Consider the following 22,414-nt stretch of genomic DNA (forward strand, 5'->3'; position numbering starts at 1 on the left):
CGACTTGCGGTTCTGTGAAGCTTAAGCATTATGTGCATAATGTGACGTCACATTAAATTGTCATACACATGTAAATTGGCTTTATGAATTATTTGTTGCAATTATTTGGGAATGTTGTTGTTAAACAATAAATTACCATTTCCCTACAGTTACAGATATTAAAACCTGCCTTACACCAGGAGATGCAAACCATTCTCCACACTTGTACAGGCTTTAGCTATGATGATGAAAGGATCAAAACAATCCTGTTTGTCTTTGATAGACATTGATGAGTGTAAGACTGATGCTCACAACTGCGCCATGCACGCCACTTGTGCTAACACTCCTGGCAGTTTCCGCTGCTCCTGCAGAGAGGGATGGGTAGGTGATGGAGTGAAATGTATCGGTAAGAACTATCTCCATTAACTCTGATTCAGCCTCAACCTTGAATTAAATGGCCACTGCTGATCTGTAGAACTTGCTAAGGGATATTGGACAAACTAGCTTAAATGTGAAATACAGACTTAAGGTAGGGAGAGTGAAGGAGAATTTTCAGGGATATGCTCATAGGTAAAGAGTGACTTTTCGCCTGTGGGCATCTACCCTGATGGGTGTATAACATGACGGGCATCTAACCTGACAGCCCTAAAACCTGATGAGCATCTAACCTGATGTGTTTGGCCCACGTAGACCTGGACGAGTGTGCCAGTGGGGTGCACCGGTGCAGTGCCAGTGCAAGGTGTGTGAACACACCAGGCTCATACCACTGCACCTGCTCCGATGGCTTCAACGGCGATGGCTTCATCTGCTCAGGTCAGACAAAGTTTGGAGATGCGTCCACCTCACGGAGTCACCATTTTATTGCCTTTTTTTGGGGGGGGGGATTTTTTAACAGGTACCTTGATTCTTTATTTGTGTCTTTTCAAGGGCTAAAACCAGAACTTATTATGACCAAACAGATGTTAGTTCTGCCAAGCCACCATGGTGGTTATTTTGTGACATGATCTAAAACAATGCTTGCTGTCGTGATAACTGTGATGGCCCAAGTGCTGCAGGGCAAGGAACAGGACGTACAGACCTCTCTCGATGAAGACTGGCATTTATTAGACACAACACAAACGATAAACACAATGGCCCTCACGTGGAACAAGAAGGGTGAACACAAGCAACATCTAACACAGACACGACTACAAGTTCAATGTGAAATACAAATAGTCACAAAAAGAATCAAAGACAGACAAACAGGCACACACCAACAGGGGTTTAAATACATACATACATAACAACAAACCAGGTGCGGGTGTGTGCTAACAACAGCGGAGTGGTTACAAACAAGACAGTTATTGAACTCCCACTGCACGTGGCGGACCATACCACATGAACAGTGGGAAGGGGAGCATTCTGTGACAATAACTCAGATAAAATAATTAACCCCTTACATTCCAAGCAACCACAGAATATTACAGACTTTTTTCTTATACAACTATTAATATTAGGTTAAAAAAAAGTGACTGAATAATTGACCTTATTTTTAATAACCCCGTGACAAGCCTTAAGGTTAAGGTATCATTTTAATATAATACAAAGACTTTTGGGCTCAATCCCCATGTCAGATCTAAAGAAGTGCCAGTAGCTTATGTCATAAAGTGATCTTTTGTGAAATGTGATGCAGATGTGGATGAGTGTGCAGAGAACGTAGACTTGTGTGAAAATGGCCAGTGTCAGAACCTCCCTGGAGGCTACCGCTGTGAGTGTGAGATGGGCTTCACCCAAGCCCCTGACAGCAGAGCGTGCCAAGGTGATCCTCTACAATGCACACACATACATGAACTCACACGCATACCACACCCATAAATTCATTTTATTTATTTTTTTTATTTTTGCAAGAGCACTGAATTGGTTTCTATGAACGTTTCTCTTAATACTTAACAAGTACTCAGTAAAAAGGAGAAGAATAGTGCAGCATTGTGTCATGGGAAACTATATGATGCTATTTCACTGCATGAAAGAACAATTTCTGTTCATTTGTTAGCGTCCTCCATAGAGGAAGTGTACAGTGGTACAGTGTACAAAAACTCTCCTGTTATTCCTAAAAACTAATTTTCCTCAGTCCAAACTTTTCTATAATAGTTCTAAATGATACACAGTTCCAGTTCTGTTCTCCTGATGAGCTGATGATGGTGAAAGTTTCTTTATAATAGTATCACTGCATTACGCAAATATTTGTCATTTGTTGCAGATGTTGATGAGTGTTCCTTTCAGAACATCTGTGTGTTTGGCACATGTAAAAACCTCCCTGGAATGTTCCGCTGTGTCTGTGAAGAGGGCTATGAGCTGGATAGATCGGGGGGTAACTGTACAGGTACACTACATACTACTTTAACATATAGAAGCACTGTAGCATTGGATCAGGAATTAATTCAAAATGATCTTATCTAAAATGCTCTGTGTCTCAGACTGATTGCTTTGGTTGTGATTTGGTTGTTTTTGTGTAGATGTTAATGAGTGCTTGGACCCCATAAACTGCGTGAACGGACACTGTGTGAACACACCAGGCTCTTATGAATGTAACTGCCCCATAGACTTTGAACTCAACCCAACCGGTGTTGGTTGTGTTGGTGAGTATAATATTTACTGCTGTTCCTGCTGTAGTTTGACATGTTGGTCATGTAGATTATGTGAAAATGTTATGACTAAATGTAGCCGAGTGGTAAAATGTATTTTCATTTAATTAATTTGTATTTAACAATATAGGCTTTTATTTTGACATTGCAGCTTTTATTGCAGCAGATGTCTACTCAGTAAGTGGTAAGGGCCATCGGGTGTAGCAATAACCACTACCGTATTTTTTTTTTCTGATTGCTTCTTTTATTTCATGTATATTTGCATTGCTTAGTAGTGCATAGTTTAGTCTATTTCACAGAATACGGTAGTGGTGCAGGTTGGTACTGGTGGAGTCCAGAGTAGAGCTCTCCATAGGAAAGACTTTCATCTGGACATCCACAACAATGGGGCTTTTGGACTTGAGTGCAGCGCTCATAGCTTCAGCAGATCTCCTGTCAACAGCTTCCACAGAGATGGTAGTGGCTTGTGTGCAATATCCTTCAGATTTCATGGACTGAAAGGCTCAATCCCTAGAAATGAGTATTGGAGCATAAATGCTGAAAAAATGTGTGAGGTGGATGAAGTAGCTCCTGGCCTAAATTAAGAGTAGTATGGGGACATTCAGCAGCAATTTCAGGAACTCAGTAGGAAGCATGAGGAAGCTATGGAAGCCATTGCCAGTTTAAGTAATGGATCAACCAGGTCTTATATCTATGTACCAAGGGAAAGACACATGGGGAATTGAGTAAGAATGGGAGGGCCATTGATGAGTTTATTGAAGAGGTAGAGAGGGTGTTGCGGGCCAGGGATCAACCCCTTGAGGATGAGTCAGAGTATGTACTCTCACTTTTAAGAGGAGCAGCCTTGGAGGAAGTCAGGTTACAGATGGGGAAGAGGCCATCTGCATTATTGACCTCTTTTTGTATTTGAGAGCAGCTTTTAGAGAAAAGCGCATTGTGTCTCAATTATTACACACTTTCTATGGTTGTAAACAGGTATAGGGTGAAGACCTTCATGCGTATTCTCATGCACTGTTCCAGCTACTGAGTTCTATATTGAGGCAGCATCAGAGACTATCAGAGACCAGTTCATTGAAGGGCTGAGGGATGCAAGCCTTAGGAGAGAGATAGGTAAACTTGTTAGAGAGAAGCCACAGTTAGCTTTCATTGAAGTAAGGGATGAAGCCAAGCCATTATATGGTCTTTGGAGGACCTCAGGCTGTGTGCTAAGGGGAGTAGGAATAGGGGTGCAATGTGTGAAGATCTGTCGGAAGCGAGGTGTTCTGCCATTGACTTGCTAGCCAAGCACACTGTAATTTTAGAGGATGTTCTTAAGATGTTGACTGAGCAGGGTAAGGATATTATTGAGTTGACTAAAGTGGTCAAAGAACTCAGCCCACCCAGGCCTAAGACTGAGTCAGCAGCTACACATAGGCTGAACACAAAGATTAGGTTCACTGATGATGGTCAGCCCATATGTTATAAATGCAATGATGTAGGTCATATTACCTAGAAGTGTGTCCATGGAAAAAAGAGCCATCTAATCCACCTCCCACAGTTCAGCTGCCCTTGACAGTGCGGTGCGAAAGCAGACCATAGGTTCTCCCTGCACACAATCTAGCTGTAGCAGACTATTGGAATGTGCTGTTGAGACTTGCCCAGTTGTAGGTGGGCCAGAGCTACATGTTTACTCACTGGGAAATTAGAAAGCACATCTCTAAACTTTTGAAACTTTTGAACTTTTGATTGAGGAAAGCACTAGTGCATATGCTTCACCTATTGTCTTGGTCAGGAAGTCTGATGGTAGTCTAAGGCTCTGCATAGACTACAGGTGACTAAACGCAAAGACCAAACATGATGTTTTTCCTCTACCAAGAATAGATGAAAGCTTTGATGCATTGTGAGGAGCCAAGTTTTTCTCAACAATAGACTTTGCTAGCAGTTATCATCAGGTTGCGGTTCATGGATGGGACAGGCATAAAATGACATTTACCACTCCCTTTGGAACTTACCAGTATAAAAGGATGCCCTTTCGGGTTTGTAATGGTCCTTCAACATTCCAGCGTCTGATGCAGTCCAAAATGAATGACCTAGTTTTCAGGATTATGTTAAATATATTTGGATGACATGCTGGTATACTCTCAGACATTCGATGAGCACATGGAGAGGCTCCAGATTGTACTGACCTGGCTGAAAAAGACAGGTCTTAAAGTGAAGCTTGAAAGGTGTAATTTTTTACAGGAGGTTTGTTTCCTGGGCCATGAGATACTAGCCAAAGGCATTGGTACAGATCCTGGCAAGGTTGAAGCAGGCAAATAATTGAAAGTTCCAAGCACGGTGAAGAAGTTTTTCTCTTTCTTGTTTCCTGGGCCATGAGATACTAGCCAAAGGCATTGGTACAGATCCTGGCAAGGTTGAAGCAGGCAAATAATTGAAAGTTCCAAGCACGGTGAAGAAGTTTTTCTCTTTCTTGTTGAATATGAATGCCAAGCATCATTTGAATTGTTAAAATTCATCATAGAGACTGATAGTAGCCATGGATTAGGTGCGGTGCTCTACCAGCTTGTGGGTGATTGCAAAAGGGTTATAGCATATGCCAGTAGAAGGCTTCATAATGCAGAGAGAAATTATAGCAGTATGAAATTTGAACTGCTTGCTCTTAAATGGGCCATCACTGAGAAATTTAGAAGATATCTTTTAGAAGCTAAGTTTGTTGTCTATACAGATAACAAGCCTCTGTAGGATAGCTCAATTAGCTGTATTTGATATTGAAGTTAAATATCACCCAGGGAGATGCAACACAGCAGCAGATGCCCTCTCTGGGCAGCCGCTAACAGGGGAGCCTGATGGTAACAAAGATGAGGAGTATGATGGATGTGTTGCTATATGTAATGTGGTGGATAGGGGAACTCCCCTAGATTCTGAAGTAATAGAAGCGGGAATCAAGTGCTGCAAGGTTAGATTCAGGCTTTAGGGTCTGGATTGATCAATGAAGGAAGTGGTCCGCAGGACAATACCTCTAATTTCCCTTGTTACACTAGGACAGAGCTTGCTACTTTCCAAGACACGGACCCTACACTGATTGTTTTTCTGAGTTTTTGGGATAGATAGAGAAAGCCCAGTAATCAGGAAAACTCTTCTCTGTCTAGACCAGTGAAGTGTTTGCTAAAGCAGTGGAGGCACATCCAAGAAAGAGAAGGGTTACTATACCCTGTTGTTGTTGATCCTCGCCATGGTGAGTGCAGCAGTTGCTTTTGCCTACGTGTTTGAAAGCAGCCGTACTGAAGAGCGTTCATGATAACATGGGACATCGAGGGATTGAGTGTACATTAATGCCACTAAAACCTAGATGCTTCTGGGTGGGTATGTACCATGATACTGAGCTATGGATGAAAAAATGCCAAAGGTGTATATTAACCAAGATGTCCCAGCCCAGGACACAGCCCCCTATGAAGTCTTTCTTAGCTTTACGCCCTCTTGAAGTCATAGCAGTTGACTTTACAGTTCTCAGACCAGCGTCACGCAGGAGAACATGTTGGTAGTAACTGACATGTTCACCAGATTCACTCTGGGCTTACCTACTAAGGATCAGAAGGCAGGAACCACAGCAAAAATCCTCCTCAAAGAGGGGTCTAGGAAGTACGGGGTACCAAAGAGATTGCACTCTGATCAGGGTAGAAATTTTGAAAGTGATCTGATTGCTGAGTTGTGTAGGCTTTATGGAGTGAAGAAAACACAAAGCACGCCATATTGCCCACAAGGGAATTTGCAGCGTGAACATTTCAATAGAATGCACCATGATTTGCTACACACTCTTAGCCCTGAAAGGAAATGCTGTTGGCCAGAGCATCTCTCAGAACTTGTTTATGACCCTATAATATTACACCTCATGCTACATTGCGATACTCACTGTACTACTTACTTTTTGGAGCAGAACTTCATCTCCCAGTAGACGCTCTGCTAGGTCAAGAAAGGGTGGCAGACAAAAAATATGACTGGGTAGCTGTTCACCAAGAGAGACTGAGAGAATCCCATGAAAAAGCCAAGGAGTATATAGAGCACAAGGCAGTTGAAAGAATATCATAGTTTAGTGACAAGGTGTATTGTCTGTCTGTCAAGGTCGGTCAGCGTGTCTATCTGCGCCATAGACCTATAGGTAGAAATTAGATCCAAGATTCCTGGGGTCCTACAGTCTACAGGGTGGTGGAGATTCAGGGCATTACACATGCTGTTGAGCCTGTAGAAGGTGGGTCTCTTATGAGGGTACATAGGGTAGATTTGCGTCCTTGTGTACACCTGGTTGCTGTGCCTGAGAATAAATTGAGTCACACCTAATATCCAGTGTGTAGTCTCTTCCTGAAGAACCTGTGTCGGACCTGTCTGGGCCAGAGTGTTTGGTACTTGGGACAGGACATTATCCCAAGCTGGGAGAAAGAGAAGAGTTAAACATGGAACCTATTGCATTTGGAGGCGCATATGTAGAGTGTGGGTCAGAACCTTCTCACTCTAATCAGGCTGCAGCCGACTGTGCAGAGCCACTAAGTGATGAGTGTGATGTTGAGCCTATACCAGAACCCTCTGGGTCTGACCAGTTTGATGGGGACTGTACAGAGCCAGTAGATGTGGAGTGTGATGCCAGGCCTACATTGAGACCCCTAGGTGATGTACCAGAAGTTGGGAAAGAGGTTAAGAATATGTACTAAGTCACCGAGGACGTAGACAGTAAGCATGGGAGAATGTAGCCGAGTGGTAAAATTTATTTCATTTAATTAATTTGTATTTAACCATGTAGGCTTTTATTTTTACATTTTGGTTTTAAGTTGATATTGGTGTGATGTCACTCGCGCGCCTTACATTTGCTTTTGTGAGAAATGTATGTCAAGTCGGTATCGGAATATAATGGCTACTAATTCGATGTCCAAGGATTGGCTATACTGATGCTCATGCTCGTGGATTCTACACTAACTAGCAGGGTAGTGAATGAGAGATGTCTACCCATTAAGTGGTAAGGGCCATCGGGTGTAGAGATAACCACTACCATATTTTCTTCTGATTGTTTCTTTTATTTCATTTATATTTGCATCGCTTTGTCTATTTCACTCCATTTTACTTATATCTTGAATTGAATAAACTACTTTCCTCCTATTGACCGCTATCCTGCGGTAGCAGACAGAAGAAAAAAATTATTTTTGTGTCTTGTTTGGCTCAGATGCAAGATAAATAATAAAGCACTTTGGTATATGTTTTCTCTTTTTGTCTCTCGCTGTCCTACTATTTCAGACCCACGAGTGGGGAACTGCTTCTTGGAGGTGGGAGTCCGTGGGTGGGGGGTGCTGGCCTGCAGCGTGGAGGTGGGCTTTGGAGTCAGTCGCTCCTCCTGTTGTTGTTCCCAGGGCCAAGCCTGGGGAACCCCCTGTGAACCCTGCCCTTCTGTCAACACCTGTGAGCCCTTGGAACCATTACGCTCCTGTTACACATTTTGAAAGTTTAATATTTTCTATTTTTAAGTAAGGTTATATTAGGCATACACCTAAGCCTGTTTTTTTAACCTAGATGGTAAATGAACAGAGACACTGTTCCTCACAACTGTACCTTGTGTTTGTAGCGGATTACAACACACTTTGTCCCGGGGGAGAGGGATTCAGGCCCAATCCAATTACAATCATCCTGGAGGGTAACATTTCTAACACCACAGCAGTTTGGTTTTTTCCCCTCCACATTAGATGCCATTATTATCTGTATAAATCTGGTATGTGCTTGATTTGATTTCACTGAAAGTCTTTGTAGCATCTCGTCAGTTCATTTTGGTGTTTCACAGTATCAGACCATAGCTGTGGTAAATCTAAACATAAGTGACCATATTTACAGTTTGCATTGTCTTAAATGGTGATATAGTTATGGTATGGTGAGTAGCATAGCCACAGCAAAATCCTATGCAAATAACTTTATTTTAGTAGCATGAGGTAACATTCTAGAGGTGTTTTCATTTGAAACCTCTGATCAAACCTGAGGTGGTCTTTTGAACTCTTGTTTAGCATGGCTGGCATGCTGTGGACATGTCTGCCAGCTCTGAGGGATTCTGATCCATCTCCTTCTGCTCCCAGACATCGATGAGTGCCAGGAGCTTCCCGGCTTATGCCAGGGTGGGAATTGTGTCAACACCTTTGGCAGCTTCCAGTGTGAGTGCCCGGATGGCTACCACCTCAACATGCACAGCCGCATCTGTGAGGGTGAGTCAGGATGCTGCCCTGGGGAAAGAGAGAAGAGAGGATGCTCAGTGAGAATTAAGTCAGGGAAATTTGTTTGAAACATTGCCTCATGCAAAATTACAGTTAAGAATAGGAAAAGGAACTGCAGCACAGTGTAGTCATATTGTTCTGATTTAGCGGCGCATTTAATCAGCAATATTGAACTGCAGTCAGTGTAGTCCCCAAGCTGACATGTTTTTTATTTTTCTTTGTGCTCTCATGGAACTTGGCTGTTATAAGTCAGAGAAAGCAAGCGAATATGTTTGCAGTTCCAAGTCCAAGCTTAGGGATATGTTCCATGTAGATCTTCTGCACCTCATTGTTCACATTTATTTTAGTTGCATTGTCCAAACATTAGCAGAATTCCAGCTCTATCCAGCCTGTGTTAACTGTCAACTATTTGCATCCATTTGTGGGATGATGTATATTCAAAAGTCCATGTGAACGTTGCTATTGGGAACTGAGTTTAAAACTAAAAACTTAAAACCATCAATATTTACTCCAGCATTATTGCTTTTTCAGATATTGATGAGTGTCTAGTGAATCCCGGCATCTGCGGCCCTGGCACATGCTACAACACACTGGGCAACTACACTTGCGTCTGTCCACTGGAGTACATGCCAGTCAATGGAGGCAATAACTGCATGGGTGTGTAGCAAAGTGCATTTATAAGTGATGTGAAATAGATGGTTGAGCATTTTCCTTTTGCCTAACCAGCTTGACAACTTTATTATCCCATTTCTTCCTGAGTAGTACAGCCACACAAACTCTTAGAAGCTCTAGAATTTCATCTGTGTCATGGTTCACAGCACCCATGATTGCTGCTCGGTGCTTTATAATGTTCTGTGCTTTTGTATTTCCCTGAGCCACATGAAGATGAATTTACCACCTGGTGTACACTTTGGTACACGAATGTATGTTGTATGGTTTTATTTAGTTTGTTTGTTTGTTTATTTAGACATGAGGAAAAGCCTGTGCTTTCGCAACTACAATGGCACCAGGTGTGAGAAGGAGCTGGCCTTCAACACCACACACCGAATCTGCTGCTGTGCCTACAACATGGGCAAAGCTTGGAATAACCCCTGCCAGGCATGTCCTAGACCAGGCACTGGTGAGTCCAGCCAGCACCCAGTCCACATGACGTGTTAAGAGACACACCTGTCCCCCCCCTACACACGTGTGCACTCACACACACACACACACACACACACACACACACACACACACACACTAGAGAAACATACATTGAGGACTGAAATTTCCACTGTTTTATCCACAGAGGGATTTCGAACTCTTTGTGGAAACATTTTGCCGGGGTTTGAAATTGACATAGAAACCGGAAAACCAGTTGGTAAGACAAGTCAGGGACATTTAATTTCATACAGGGATTTTTAGGAAGTTTAACTGATTTGCTTATGTTTAGATATTGATGAATGTAGAGAGATCCCAGGTCTCTGTGCCAGTGGTGTGTGTATCAACCAGCTGGGAAGTTATCGCTGTGAATGTCCGAGAGGATTCAGCTACAATGATGTTCTACTCATATGTGAAGGTTTGTATCCTTGCTTAACATTTTAAAGAACAGTTCGGCCTTATGAATCAAGTTTTTTCCACCCTATAATGGCATTTTTCCACTCTATAACGGTATTTTGTAGGGCAGCAAGCACCATCTCAAGCAACACAAATAAAAATAAGCATTATTCCTGGTAATAAAATGAAATGATCTTTTATTTTGTGTATGAATGAGACCAGATGTTTGCTTGAGAGTACTCTTTAACATAACATAAACTTGAAGGCCCAATCTGATCATGTTGATTTATCACATGTGGCTATGCTCACTGGCCTTCTGTCACACAGTCAACTGTAATTTAAACACAGAGCACGTAGCCTTGGTGGGTGGTAAGTCATAACTTTGTAACCATCTGGAACAATGGCTGTGTAAGGGCAGGAGCACTATGAGCACCCCCCCCCACACACACACACACACACACACACACAAATATTAGCTTGTGGTGTATTTTTATATTCTGTTTTACTGGGCTGGCAGTGCAGTGCTCTATCTACATTCAGCTTGTGCTCACCAAGCCCTAACCCAATATTTTCTGAGGCCCACTCGTGGTTGTAGCACAGTTGGTCCTGGCCCAGGATGGTGGGAAATGCCATCAGTTTCCCCTTTCAAGTGTCTCCAGACTGTTTGCGGGAGTCTTTGGTTGGGGCTTGGAAGGAGAGCTGTTGTGCACACAGTGAGCTGATGACGGTTGGGCCTCTCCCGGGAGCCCAGTGCAAAGTAAAACAATTACCACTCTTTAGTGGGGAGCTGGGGGGAATGGGACTGTGAGAAAAACTAACCACAGAGGCCCATAAGACACAAGCATAGCACGCACACACACACACACACAAACACACACACACACACACACACACACACACACACATGCAGTATAAACATAAACAACCAGCAGAGTGGATTTTGCGCTGTGTGTCGTGATGTTGCTTGCTCCACCTTATGCAGAATTCACATGGAGCTATTTACAGTTTTACGGTTTCTGAATGTTTTAATTATTCTGTGGATGTTTTGGTAGGCTCTGTGTTTGTTTGTTTGCGTTGTTTTATGTGGGTGCGCTGGTGTGTGTGTTTGTACTGCAGACATTGATGAGTGCAGCGATTCTGAATTTGTGTGCCAGAGGAATGCAGACTGCATCAACAGTCCAGGCAGCTATCGGTGTGAATGCTCCGAGGGTTTCCAGCTTTCACGCTTTGGAGCCTGCTTAAGTGAGCCCACCTCAGCACCAACGTCCAGCACACCAGTGCACATCTTATAGCTTGTTCACATAGTAATTAGTCAGCTATTTAAATTTCAAATAGCTAGTACCTTATGATACTATAGATTGCGTTTACACAATCACATTTGATTGCTATTTAAAGTGGACTCTAATATCTGCTATATTGTGTAATCCAGCGTTATGACTGTGTCTGTGTTATGGATTGTTATGGAGCTCTTGAATTAACTTACATTTAGCATATATTAACATAGTGTCACTCTCAAACTAAGTGGTGTACTTCACTGAAAGCACGTTTTCTTTGTATTCAGAAGACCTTGTAGTTAGGTGTGTCCCAACCCAACCCAACCCAACCCAAACCCCCCCTCCACCATCACCACCACATTTTCCCAGCTTCTCCTGTTGCTGTGTTCTTCAATTTATTGCCTTTCTCTCCCAACACACACATGCTGTGCATCAAAATGCTGATGGGCAGACCGCAACGAGTGTTTCGAGATCCCCAACCTCTGCAGACATGGTAACTGTAGGGACATCCAGGGGGGCTATATGTGTGTGTGCTATGAAGGTTTCAAGGCAACCCCCGACCACAAGATGTGCATGGGTAATACCCACACTCCTATTTCATGTCTGTGATATTCCATAACAAGTCTTCCCTAATAGTTGGTACTGTGATCTTGGAGACCTAAGCAAAAATGACATTAGCTGAATGTAAAGCTGTTGGCGGTCTTTGAAAGAAATTACACTGTTTGTGTCCCGTCTGCAGACGTTGATGAGTGTTTGCATCAGCCCTGTAAGAATGGCACATGTAAGAACACCGTGGGATCCTATAACTGCTTCTGTCACCCTGGCTTTGAGCTTGACCTTAATAACCAGTGCGCAGGTAAGAGGAATTTTCTGCAAAGGTTGCCTACATGCGTCTGTGTAAATTCTGTCCAAAGCATTTGCAGTTATTAGGCAATTGTTGAAGAGAACAGAATATTCTTTTTGTCAAAGGCATAAGAATTAATTGCATCAATTCCAGAAATTAGTTTACTTTAAGATTCATACTCATGTTTTATCAAGAGTGGATCTAAATGCACCAACACCATCAGCCTGGTCCTTCAGTGCCCTGGTTAAATGCCTGTATATAAACTGGCTTAGCTGTGACCCTAGGAAGCCACCCAAAATAAATAAATGGGCTGTTCAGGGTGCTCTAGAGGCATGCTATATGAAATAAAAGAGAAATAATAAATTAATGTTACTTAGCAGGTGCATAAAGTTTTCATAGTGTTGTCCACGGGATAGAAAAATGCAAGGGGATGATAGGATTTTTTATTTTTTATTTTTTGTTTCCCCTGTAGTAGCTGGGTTTACATGTAAATGATGTCACAAGTCATGTGATCAGCCAGGACATACATAACTGAAGGAGTCATTGACACGCATGACTTATTTATAACTTGAAGTCAATATTTCCTTTAAATCTCAGCAAGCATTTGTCACAACGAAATGAAACCCCTTTTGATGGTGTTTTAGAAACACATGCCTGCACAAAAGCATGATGCTTGGTGCATTTTGTAAAACAGATATCATTGTGATGCTAAATGACATAAATATGTAAATATGTTAACAAAATTTGAACATGCCCTCATTCTTTGCTGCTGCCTGTTTCCAGACATTGATGAATGTTCAGCTCTGTACGGCAAGCTGTGCAGGTATGGCCAGTGCATCAACACTGAAGGTTCCTTCCAGTGCCTGTGTAAGGAAGGCTATGAGCTCTTCTCGGATGCCAAGACCTGTGTTGGTACGCATGTTTCTGCGTTACACTTCATAGCACTTTCTGTTAGCATTGGGACATGTCAAAATAGCATTCTGTCTTTCTCTCTCTCCCATCCTGGCTGGCTCCAGACGTGAATGAATGCGCAGTCTTGCCTGGGGTGTGTGCACCCGGAAAGTGCCTGAACTTGGATGGCTCGTTTCGTTGCGACTGTCCGGGCGGTTATATTCAGGAAAACAATCACTGCCTCGGTATGTGTTCCGCCTTCCCTACCAGTCATGCCCACTCCTTTTCACACAAGCAGTGTCCACTTTTGCTCTGCTTAGAACTGGTGTGTTCCAAATTTTGCTTTCGTGTTCACTGTTCAGCATTTTTGCTACATCTGTTAACTATGGATGACCTTAATCTGTGAATCAGACTTTTTTGTTTCCATTCTATTGACTAGCATTAAAAATGAATAAAGGGATCGGTTTCTGTAAAATAGTGATGAATTGGTGACAGATAAGCTATACAATACTGTTGACACCATTCTGGGTTGTAAGACTTATCTGCCTCAGTTATGAACTTCTGAAACCATGTAAACATACAAGCACTATTCTTTAAATCATCTCTTCAAGTGTTGTGCATGCGGGCGCGTGTGCGCATGCGTGCGGGTGCTTCTGCATCCTGCATCTCAACATTTCCCAGTGCTCTTCACAATCCCCCCAGCCCCCCGTCTGGACTCTTTTGCTGCTTCTGTGCCTTGGTCATGTAAATACTTGTGTTTTCTCACTCTCTCGGTTTACACTAGGAGTGAAGGAGAGCTTTTCTCTGTGACAGAGCAGTCTAAATAGCTCGTCTTTTGGTTTGTGACAACTAGCTGCTCCATTTTCTGTCCCTGTCAGATGTGAACGAGTGTGAGGAAGTCCCTGACATCTGCGTGTTTGGCTCCTGCTTCAACAACCCGGGCAGCTTTGAGTGTGTGTGCAAGCCAGGCTTTGTGCTCTCAGAGAGTGGACGCCGTTGTTATGGTGATGCACAAAACTTGTTACTCTTATTTAAACAAATGATATCAACATGACCATGTTTTATGAGAATAATAAACTAATACTAAGACTTATGCTCAAACATTTCAAACACACATATATTTTTCTGTCATTTACTATATAAATAAACTGTATTACAAATATAGCCAAGCTAGTGCAAACCTACCTATAAGTACCTACGCGTAAATGCCACAGATTTATTAAAAGTTGGAAGGTGTTCATCATTAAATAATCTTTTGTTCATGTAGCTGCAGTACTAAAGTAAATGTCTAGATAACTAAAACCAATTTGCCCTATTGTGAGAGAAATCTCTCTCACACAAAGACAGTGGCTTACATTGTGCCATGCACTGCAAGATGTTCTGTTTCATCAAGTAAAACTTGCATCAGTCAATTGGCTGCTGGTTGGGTTAGGGGCATATGCACATAGGGCCCGTAAACAGCTATTAATGTTTAATGTGCCGCGTGAATTACTATCTTATCTGAGTGGACATTTTATAAGACTGTCAAAAAAATATCTTCTCTCTGCATCCAAGTCTGGAGGTTCATTTCAGCCTCTCTAGTTCACTTATTAAATTCACTTACTAAACACTTTTTATGAGTGGAAACGAACCGGGTTTGGGGGCCAACTGAGTGTGACTAAGTTCTGTGTGCATGAATCCCCATTCTTTTTGCTCACTATACTGTTTTTCTTTGCCCAATCAGAGACAAGGGAGAGTTTCTGCTTCACGCACTTTGAGAACGGCAAGTGCTCCGTCCCCCAGGCGCTGAACACCACCAAAGTCAAGTGTTGCTGCAGTAGCATGCCTAAGGAGGGCTGGGGTGACCCCTGCGAACTCTGCCCCAAAGAGCAAGACGGTGCCTCTTCTTTCCTTCTCCTGCACGGCTGTACAGCAATAGCTTCACTGTAGCCTCTGCTCACATGCTGTTTCTCTCACTGGTCATAGCTGGATTCTGGCAACTGTGTCCCCATGGTTACGGGTTCGTCCCAGGGACTGGAGACATGAGCGAAGGTAAGGAATAGGTCCTCTCAAAGGGGCCCAGCAGACCTTTTCCAGCAGATGGCGCTGGAGCTCTGAGCTGCTGAGTGAATGGCATGGAGGACATGCACCTCTTACAGTTCAGATCTTTGACCTCAGATGCTTCTATGCTATTCCCAACGCTGTTCATCAAGTGACTGAGTAACTGCAAACGTATCACATCCAGAGTGCAAGCAGAGAGTGTGACTCAGATGAAACGGAGAACGCTTCCTCTCTTTGCCTCTCATGCTCTTGTTGTACTGTCAGATGTGGACGAGTGTGTGGAGAACCCAGGCATCTGCCACAACGGCCACTGCATCAACACGGATGGTTCCTTCCGCTGCCAATGCTCCACGGGATTCTCGCTCGACTACGCTGGTGTGAACTGCCACGGTGAGGACGATTTCTCCAAGTTTTCTCCCAACTGTGTTAAGTATTTGAGTGTTTATTAGCTAGTAAACTGCAGGTGGAAAGCGTTGAGTTTACGAGCACGTCTTGGAACTAATATGGAACTTTAGACTCTTTGTTGCTGCCTAGGTTTGGACATTCTGTGGGATAGAAAAATTTATTTAGTTTTTATTAAAGCCAACTATAAGGTTTTTTTGTTGTTTTTTGGCGCTCATTCAAAAACAAGGACAAAAATGCATGATATAGCTTATGTTCTACCGATAATGACTACTAAATTTAAATCCAGGCTAAACCATAGCTGTTTCTCGGCCTTTGGTTGTGGATTGGTGCACCTCTCCTCTGATCGGCTTGCTCTGTCTGCGCAGATCTTGACGAATGTGCAGTGGGGAATCCCTGTGGTAATGGCACCTGCACTAATGTTATGGGAGGGTTCGAGTGCATCTGTGAGGAGGGTTTTGAGCCAGGACCCATGATGACATGTGAAGGTAAAACTCCAGTCTGTCTCTTCTGTCCTTTTGTTCCTCATAGGTATATATGCAGAAAATGTTTCATATTCTTTTGTGTTCCACATTCCTCTAATATAGACTAATTCCTCTAATAATTTAGCATGAAGTCTAAAACACAAAGAACCTCTTCAAGAATCTTTTGGTGCACTCTCCTAAGGCTGAAGGAAGTGAGAGGCTTAAAGTGTATGTCTGTTTTTTGTTCCTGGCACAGATATAAATGAATGTGAGCAGAATCCTTTGCTGTGTGCGTTCCGCTGCATCAACACGTTCGGGGGCTACGAGTGCTCCTGCCCCTCGGGCTACACACTCAGAGAGGACGGTCGAATGTGCCAGGGTGAGGAAGCTGCTATACTCCACACACATCTAAGCTCCAGATCACATGTTCATGTTAAGAAAAGTCTGAACTGGGTTCCATTCACCGTTGCGTCTTTTCACGGTTGTAGTCCAGTTCATGTTGCCGGTTGTCCAGTTTGCCATTAGACACGATGTTTTCTCCGCCTTCGTGCTGCCCTGTCCCACTGTTCCACGCTGCAGACCTGGATGAGTGTGTGGAAGGCCTGCACGACTGTGATGCCAGGGGCATGAATTGCAAGAACCTGGTGGGCACATTCATGTGCATGTGCCCACTCGGGATGGAGCGTGGGGCAGACGACGAAGCGTGTCGAGGTCAGGATGTTCCTCATTACCACACTGCATACTACCACAGTGCAGATTTACTGAAGCACAGAAGTACATGGGCGAGTCCCTTATTTGTGTTCACTGCTGTCCTACTTCTTAGATGAGGATGAGTGTCGCACTAAACCTGGGATCTGTGAGAACGGCCACTGTGTGAACACCATAGGCAGCTACAAGTGTGAGTGTGGAGAAGGCTTCCAGCCTGACTCTACACACACCAAGTGCCTTGGTGAGCATGGTTGTTTTGGGGCTTTTTTTGGCACAAACACAGATGATGAGATCACTTCTACAAAGCAGTGAGCCAGCATATGGGACTAATTTCCATCATTTACCTTCATGACGTTCCCTAGACTACAGACAGGGCTTCTGCTTCACGGAGGTGCTGCACACCATGTGCCAGATGTCCTCCAGCAGACGCACACCTGTCACCAAGTCCCAGTGCTGTTGCTATGGCGGCCATGGCTGGGGTAACCAGTGTGAGCTGTGCCCGCTGCCCGGCACGGCCACGTACAGGAAGCTATGCCCGCACGGGCCGGGCTACGCCACAGATGGCACAGGTGTGTTCCGCCCGCCCTGGACACTCCTTTTGAGTTTCTTCATCACAGCTAATCTGTTACCAACTACTTAAACTTTATCTTTGGTTTGCTCTTGGCTTATTGCAGATTGGTTAATCTTAGTTACTAAATAGCACCTTCCTCTCTACAGATATAGATGAGTGTAAGGTGATACCAGATGTGTGTAAGAATGGGAGGTGTATCAACACTATGGGCTCCTACAGTTGCCACTGTAAACCAGGCTATACAGCCTCCATCACTGGTACTGCTTGTGTGGGTAAGGCCCTTCCACTCACCTATAGCCACATGCCCTGATGTATTTCCTTTGTTTATGCATTCTGTCGGAAGTTCAACTACTGGCCTGTGTCATGAAAATACTTTAGTATTTATTAATATTTTACCGATTACCTTTCACCAAGTATTTGTCTGACATTTCTTCAGACTTGGATGAGTGTTTTATGTCTCCAAAACCATGCAACTTCATCTGTAAGAACACGGAGGGCAGCTATGTGTGTTCCTGTCCGCGTGGCTATATCCTGCAGGAAGACAGCAGGACGTGCAAAGGTGAAGTGTCTTCCCAAGACTCGTCCACCCCCAGAAGACTTGCTAACAATTAAGTGCTGGAGCTGTTGTGTTGTGCAACCTTTAGCATGGGTATCAAAATTGTAATGATATGCTAACATAGTTTGAATGGTTTAATAGCACTTTACGTATTGCTGATTGGATGTCGATTTTTTCAGAGCATTTTTCAGGTGGTTGTCTTGGAAAAGTCATGCCATCATGCTTGTGCTGGGCCCTATTTTTGTTCGAAGATCTGAATTAAGGCAGAATGTGAGGCTGACTGTTCCAATTTGGCAGCACTACACCGCTGAGATGTGGTTAGCCGTTATTGCCGAGTGATAACGGAGCAATCTTTCATCCCAGGAGCCTGTGAACAGAATTTGTCCTTCTCTGTCATATGAAAGGGCATTTTGTTTGTGTGTGTGTGTGCGTGAGTGTGTGTAAGATATTTGTAGTAATCTACAGTACAATGAGTACATGCACAATATTTACTTTTATTTATAATATATTAACTGAACATTCTGGTTTAATGGACACTTATTTTCAAGTATTTTCATTTGCTTGCAAGTTCTTTTGGTGGAGTTACAGTGGACAGTAGTGTTCCAGCTGTTCCCAGTATTTAATATGGCACTAAGTTTACTATTACACCAGCTTCTAGATTCGCTGTGCTGGACTGGACCGCATTATTTCTTTAAAAACCAACCGCTGCAGTTAGTGGTCATACATTTCAAAGACTGGTGCAAGTTTTCAAGGTTATAAGGATGATTTGCTCAATTACAATCTGAATACCTGTCATAAAATGAGGAGTTTGTGCAGCCCTGAAAGATTTTTATTAGAGCTAAGAGTACGACCATCTGTCTTTGACGTGACGCTGAAGCCCATCTGTGTCATACACCGAGACTGGGATCCAAAGCATACACATAGAGGGATCCATAGAGTACACAAACATGGGGCCAAACAAACCTTAGTAAGACATTTGTCCTAGCAGAAAGTCCAGTAAAATACTGTCTGTGAACCGAAACCAAGCGGTACACGCTTGCAAAACAATAAAAAGCCTTTCTTTCTGCTTGCTTACTCCAGTTCCTATACATTTTGTTAGGCTTTGTTTAGGGATCTTGACATTCAATGCTGAAAAGTGTGCTAAAGTGGAAAATCTACCCATAGCCACATTTTCACAGCACTATATGCATCTGAGGGAGAACAATAAGATGCTCTAGGGAAAGTGTTTAATTTTGTTTTCTTTTTTTGTAGATTTGGATGAATGTCAGTCAAAGAGGCACAACTGCCAGTTTATGTGTGTTAACACCATTGGTGGCTTTACATGCAAGTGTCCCCCAGGGTTCACACAACATCACACTGCCTGTATAGGTAAGTGGATCAATCTCGCTCCCTTTCTCTCTCACACAGAAACACACACACACACACACACACACACACACACACACACACACACACACACACACACACACACAGAAACACACATCTGCATCTTTCTGGTCTGAAGTTGAAATGTTGGGCCTCTGTCAGAAACCAATAACTTTTGATTTTTGTTTGCATTCACCTGAAGACAATTAATGGATTACAGTACACAGAAACTAGAATGATACCCGGATGAGAGTGGCCCTCCCTGTACCATGCTGGTGTGTGTGTCCTCTCCCAGACAAGAACGAGTGTGCTGCAGAGCCCACACTGTGTGGGGCCAAGGGCATGTGTCACAACTCACCAGGCAGCTTCAGCTGTGAGTGTCAGCAAGGGTTTAGCCTGGACTCCACAGGCCTGCGTTGTGAAGGTAATGTTGCCTGTGCGTGCATGTGGCAGTCAAAAGAAATTGGATACATACTTCAGAGATAATACATGACTGTCAGACATCTGACAAAGGTGTAATTTAAAACTTTGGCAATTCAGCGAAAAGAAAAAAAGATACAATTCTTATTTTCCTCTTGTTAAAGTCACAGTAGCATGTTGGTCATATGACCTCAGACGTGAGCTATGGCCAGGTCGGGTGCATCCGGCTGGCAGTGAGTCGTTACTGCAAGGTGCTGCTCATGTGCTTGGCAGGCTGGCACACCTATCCAGTCACACTGGGTTGGCAGCCTTCTCCTGCTTGAAAACGGCACTCTGCCTCAAAGACCTGAAACCGGATTCACCCTCATGCATTAAAAGCGTGTGACTGGGCAATTCAATAGGAGAATTCCAGAGCCTGAAGGTAGTCTGAACTAAAGCTGCTTCTGTGCTTATCTAGAGGCCTGCTCACACTGCAGCACGGCAGTGTTATCTGCCCATCACCTAAATTAATAAGCAAAGCAAAGTTTATTTATATAGCACTTTTTACAACAGCTGTTGTCACAAAGCAGCTTTACACATGTCCGAGTCCAAACCCTAATAGAGCAAGCCAAAGGTGACAGTGATTAGGTAGTTTTTCCTCAGGTTGAGGGGAAGAAACTCGAGAGGAACCACGACTCAAAAAGGGGTCCCAGCCGTGGGACAAGACTGGGACCTCTAGAAAGTTGGACTAGACATTAATTGCTTTTTTTTTTCATTAAAAAAAATTAAAAATTCTCTTAAAATTGTTATTACTGTGGTGACCATTGTCGGTCACAGGAGCATGGGCCCCCCCCTTTGAGTCTTGGTTCTTCTCAAGGTTTCTTCTTCATACTCTAGGAAGTTTTTCCTTGCTACTGTATCCCTTGACTTGCCCACTGGGGGCTTGGACTTGGACATTTGTAAAGCTGCACTGTGACAACATCTGTTGTAACATCATGAGAACATCATGATGACAAGGATGAAATTAACAAAAAAATAATAATAATAAAAAAAAAATATATATATATAAACCAGGAATATTGATCAAAGCAAGTGGGGGATTATATTGATATTATTGTGTTTAATATATAATAACTGGTCTGGTAAGTTTCCTTCATCAGGCATGTAGTAGCAAACAACCTCATGGTGGCAGAGACTGGTCCAGGGACAGGTGAGCAGGAAGGCAGACGACCTCATGGTAGTAGAGCCTGGTCCAGGAACAGGGGCAGGGAGGCTCACTCTTGGTTGGATTCCACCTAAAGGAACAGGGATAGCTCAGAGATAGGCAGGAAGAGGAAGGACGTATATTAGTATATATGCAAATAAATGCATATATTGGCAATGTACATTGAATGCTGGCTAGAAGATTAAGCAATAAAGTTATGATGTGGCTCAGATTAAGGATGGGAGGTGTATCAGGGTCCAATGCTGAGGTAGGGTGTGTGATCCAGCACTGGGGTGTCGAGGCAGGAACATCTTGAAGAAGGAACAGAGGCAGAGAATAAGATGGGAAGATGGAGAAAAGAGGGTTATAGTGTTCAAAAAGTTCTGAGATACTGAGGGGCCAGCCCTTTTAGAGCTTCATATGTCAAAGGAGTATTTCATAGCCAGCACAGAATTCACTGGTAGGCAGTGCAGCGCATAGAGAACGGGAGTTGTGTGCTCAGGTTTTCTGGTTCGAGTCAGATCTCTGGCTGTTACATTCTGGTCTAATTGGAAATGATTTACTGATTGTCTTTTAGGCATAATATCTTTCAAAGCTGGCAATATTAAGTGGTTCTGACTACGCTACATATCTGTGCTTTCAATGAGAGATTAGAATCGAAGATGACACCTAGGTGTGTTACGTTTATGGATGGATTAACTATACAGCCATTCAGATTGAGTGTGGTTTGAGATTTTATTTTTCCCAGCTTTAGGTCCAAGTAACAAGATCTTAGTCTTGTCTGGATTAAGTAGAAGGAAGTCGTGTGCCGTTCACCATTTAGCTTCTTTTACACATTCTTCTATTTCGTTAAAATAGGAGGGGTCATTTGGTTTAGCTGATACATAGAGGGGGGTGTCATTATCACAGGAATGTAGGCTAATGCCATGCTTGTGGATTAAGAATCTTCACTTTTGCATATTTACTCCAAGCTGTACTCATCAACGTTCATAATCCTCACTTACAGGTTTCAGTAACACTCTAGAATACAAATTAAACTCTGCAGTCAGACACAGAAACCTGTAGTCTGCCCATGTTGTTGGAGCATGAGATCGCCCTTTCACATTCCTGTCTATTGCAGGCCTAAAAATGTATGCAGGTTTTTTTTTTTACTGGACTGCACATTTCACACTAACTCTGGCCAGAAGCCAATTGTAGTTGCGCATACACTTGCCTCTGCAGAGGACTTGTTCAGTTTTCACTGCCGCCGTATAGCAGCCATCATAGTGACACAGCCATTCCACCCGGGGCGTCGTCTGCTTGACCTGCTGCCCTCCGGCAGACGCTTTAGGGACCTATG

General features: G+C 43.3%; 1 protein-coding gene across 3 annotated transcripts in view; it reads left to right on the forward strand.

The window, feature by feature from the left end:
- LOC113581173 (fibrillin-2) overlaps nucleotides 1-22,414 on the forward strand; it is a 61,928-nt gene that overhangs the window by 33,723 nt on the left and 5,791 nt on the right. For 2 of the 3 annotated variants that reach the window (XM_027016129.2, XM_027016131.2), the window contains 30 exons: nucleotides 263-385; nucleotides 670-792; nucleotides 1,652-1,777; nucleotides 2,219-2,341; nucleotides 2,475-2,597; nucleotides 7,863-8,024; nucleotides 8,188-8,256; nucleotides 8,687-8,812; nucleotides 9,353-9,478; nucleotides 9,789-9,941; nucleotides 10,110-10,181; nucleotides 10,254-10,379; nucleotides 11,474-11,599; nucleotides 12,083-12,208; nucleotides 12,371-12,487; nucleotides 13,259-13,387; nucleotides 13,492-13,611; nucleotides 14,245-14,370; nucleotides 15,090-15,242; nucleotides 15,332-15,397; nucleotides 15,671-15,796; nucleotides 16,177-16,296; nucleotides 16,529-16,651; nucleotides 16,852-16,983; nucleotides 17,096-17,221; nucleotides 17,343-17,549; nucleotides 17,698-17,823; nucleotides 17,988-18,110; nucleotides 19,359-19,475; nucleotides 19,768-19,896. In XM_027016129.2, the coding sequence (XP_026871930.2) occupies nucleotides 263-385; nucleotides 670-792; nucleotides 1,652-1,777; nucleotides 2,219-2,341; nucleotides 2,475-2,597; nucleotides 7,863-8,024; nucleotides 8,188-8,256; nucleotides 8,687-8,812; nucleotides 9,353-9,478; nucleotides 9,789-9,941; nucleotides 10,110-10,181; nucleotides 10,254-10,379; nucleotides 11,474-11,599; nucleotides 12,083-12,208; nucleotides 12,371-12,487; nucleotides 13,259-13,387; nucleotides 13,492-13,611; nucleotides 14,245-14,370; nucleotides 15,090-15,242; nucleotides 15,332-15,397; nucleotides 15,671-15,796; nucleotides 16,177-16,296; nucleotides 16,529-16,651; nucleotides 16,852-16,983; nucleotides 17,096-17,221; nucleotides 17,343-17,549; nucleotides 17,698-17,823; nucleotides 17,988-18,110; nucleotides 19,359-19,475; nucleotides 19,768-19,896 (3,744 nt within the window). The remainder of the gene's footprint in view (nucleotides 1-262; nucleotides 386-669; nucleotides 793-1,651; nucleotides 1,778-2,218; nucleotides 2,342-2,474; nucleotides 2,598-7,862; nucleotides 8,025-8,187; nucleotides 8,257-8,686; nucleotides 8,813-9,352; nucleotides 9,479-9,788; nucleotides 9,942-10,109; nucleotides 10,182-10,253; nucleotides 10,380-11,473; nucleotides 11,600-12,082; nucleotides 12,209-12,370; nucleotides 12,488-13,258; nucleotides 13,388-13,491; nucleotides 13,612-14,244; nucleotides 14,371-15,089; nucleotides 15,243-15,331; nucleotides 15,398-15,670; nucleotides 15,797-16,176; nucleotides 16,297-16,528; nucleotides 16,652-16,851; nucleotides 16,984-17,095; nucleotides 17,222-17,342; nucleotides 17,550-17,697; nucleotides 17,824-17,987; nucleotides 18,111-19,358; nucleotides 19,476-19,767; nucleotides 19,897-22,414) is intronic. The other variant, XM_027016130.2, reaches the window with a different exon arrangement.

This window comes from Electrophorus electricus, chromosome 17 (assembly GCF_013358815.1).
Source record: "Electrophorus electricus isolate fEleEle1 chromosome 17, fEleEle1.pri, whole genome shotgun sequence".
NCBI lineage: Eukaryota > Metazoa > Chordata > Actinopteri > Gymnotiformes > Gymnotidae > Electrophorus > Electrophorus electricus.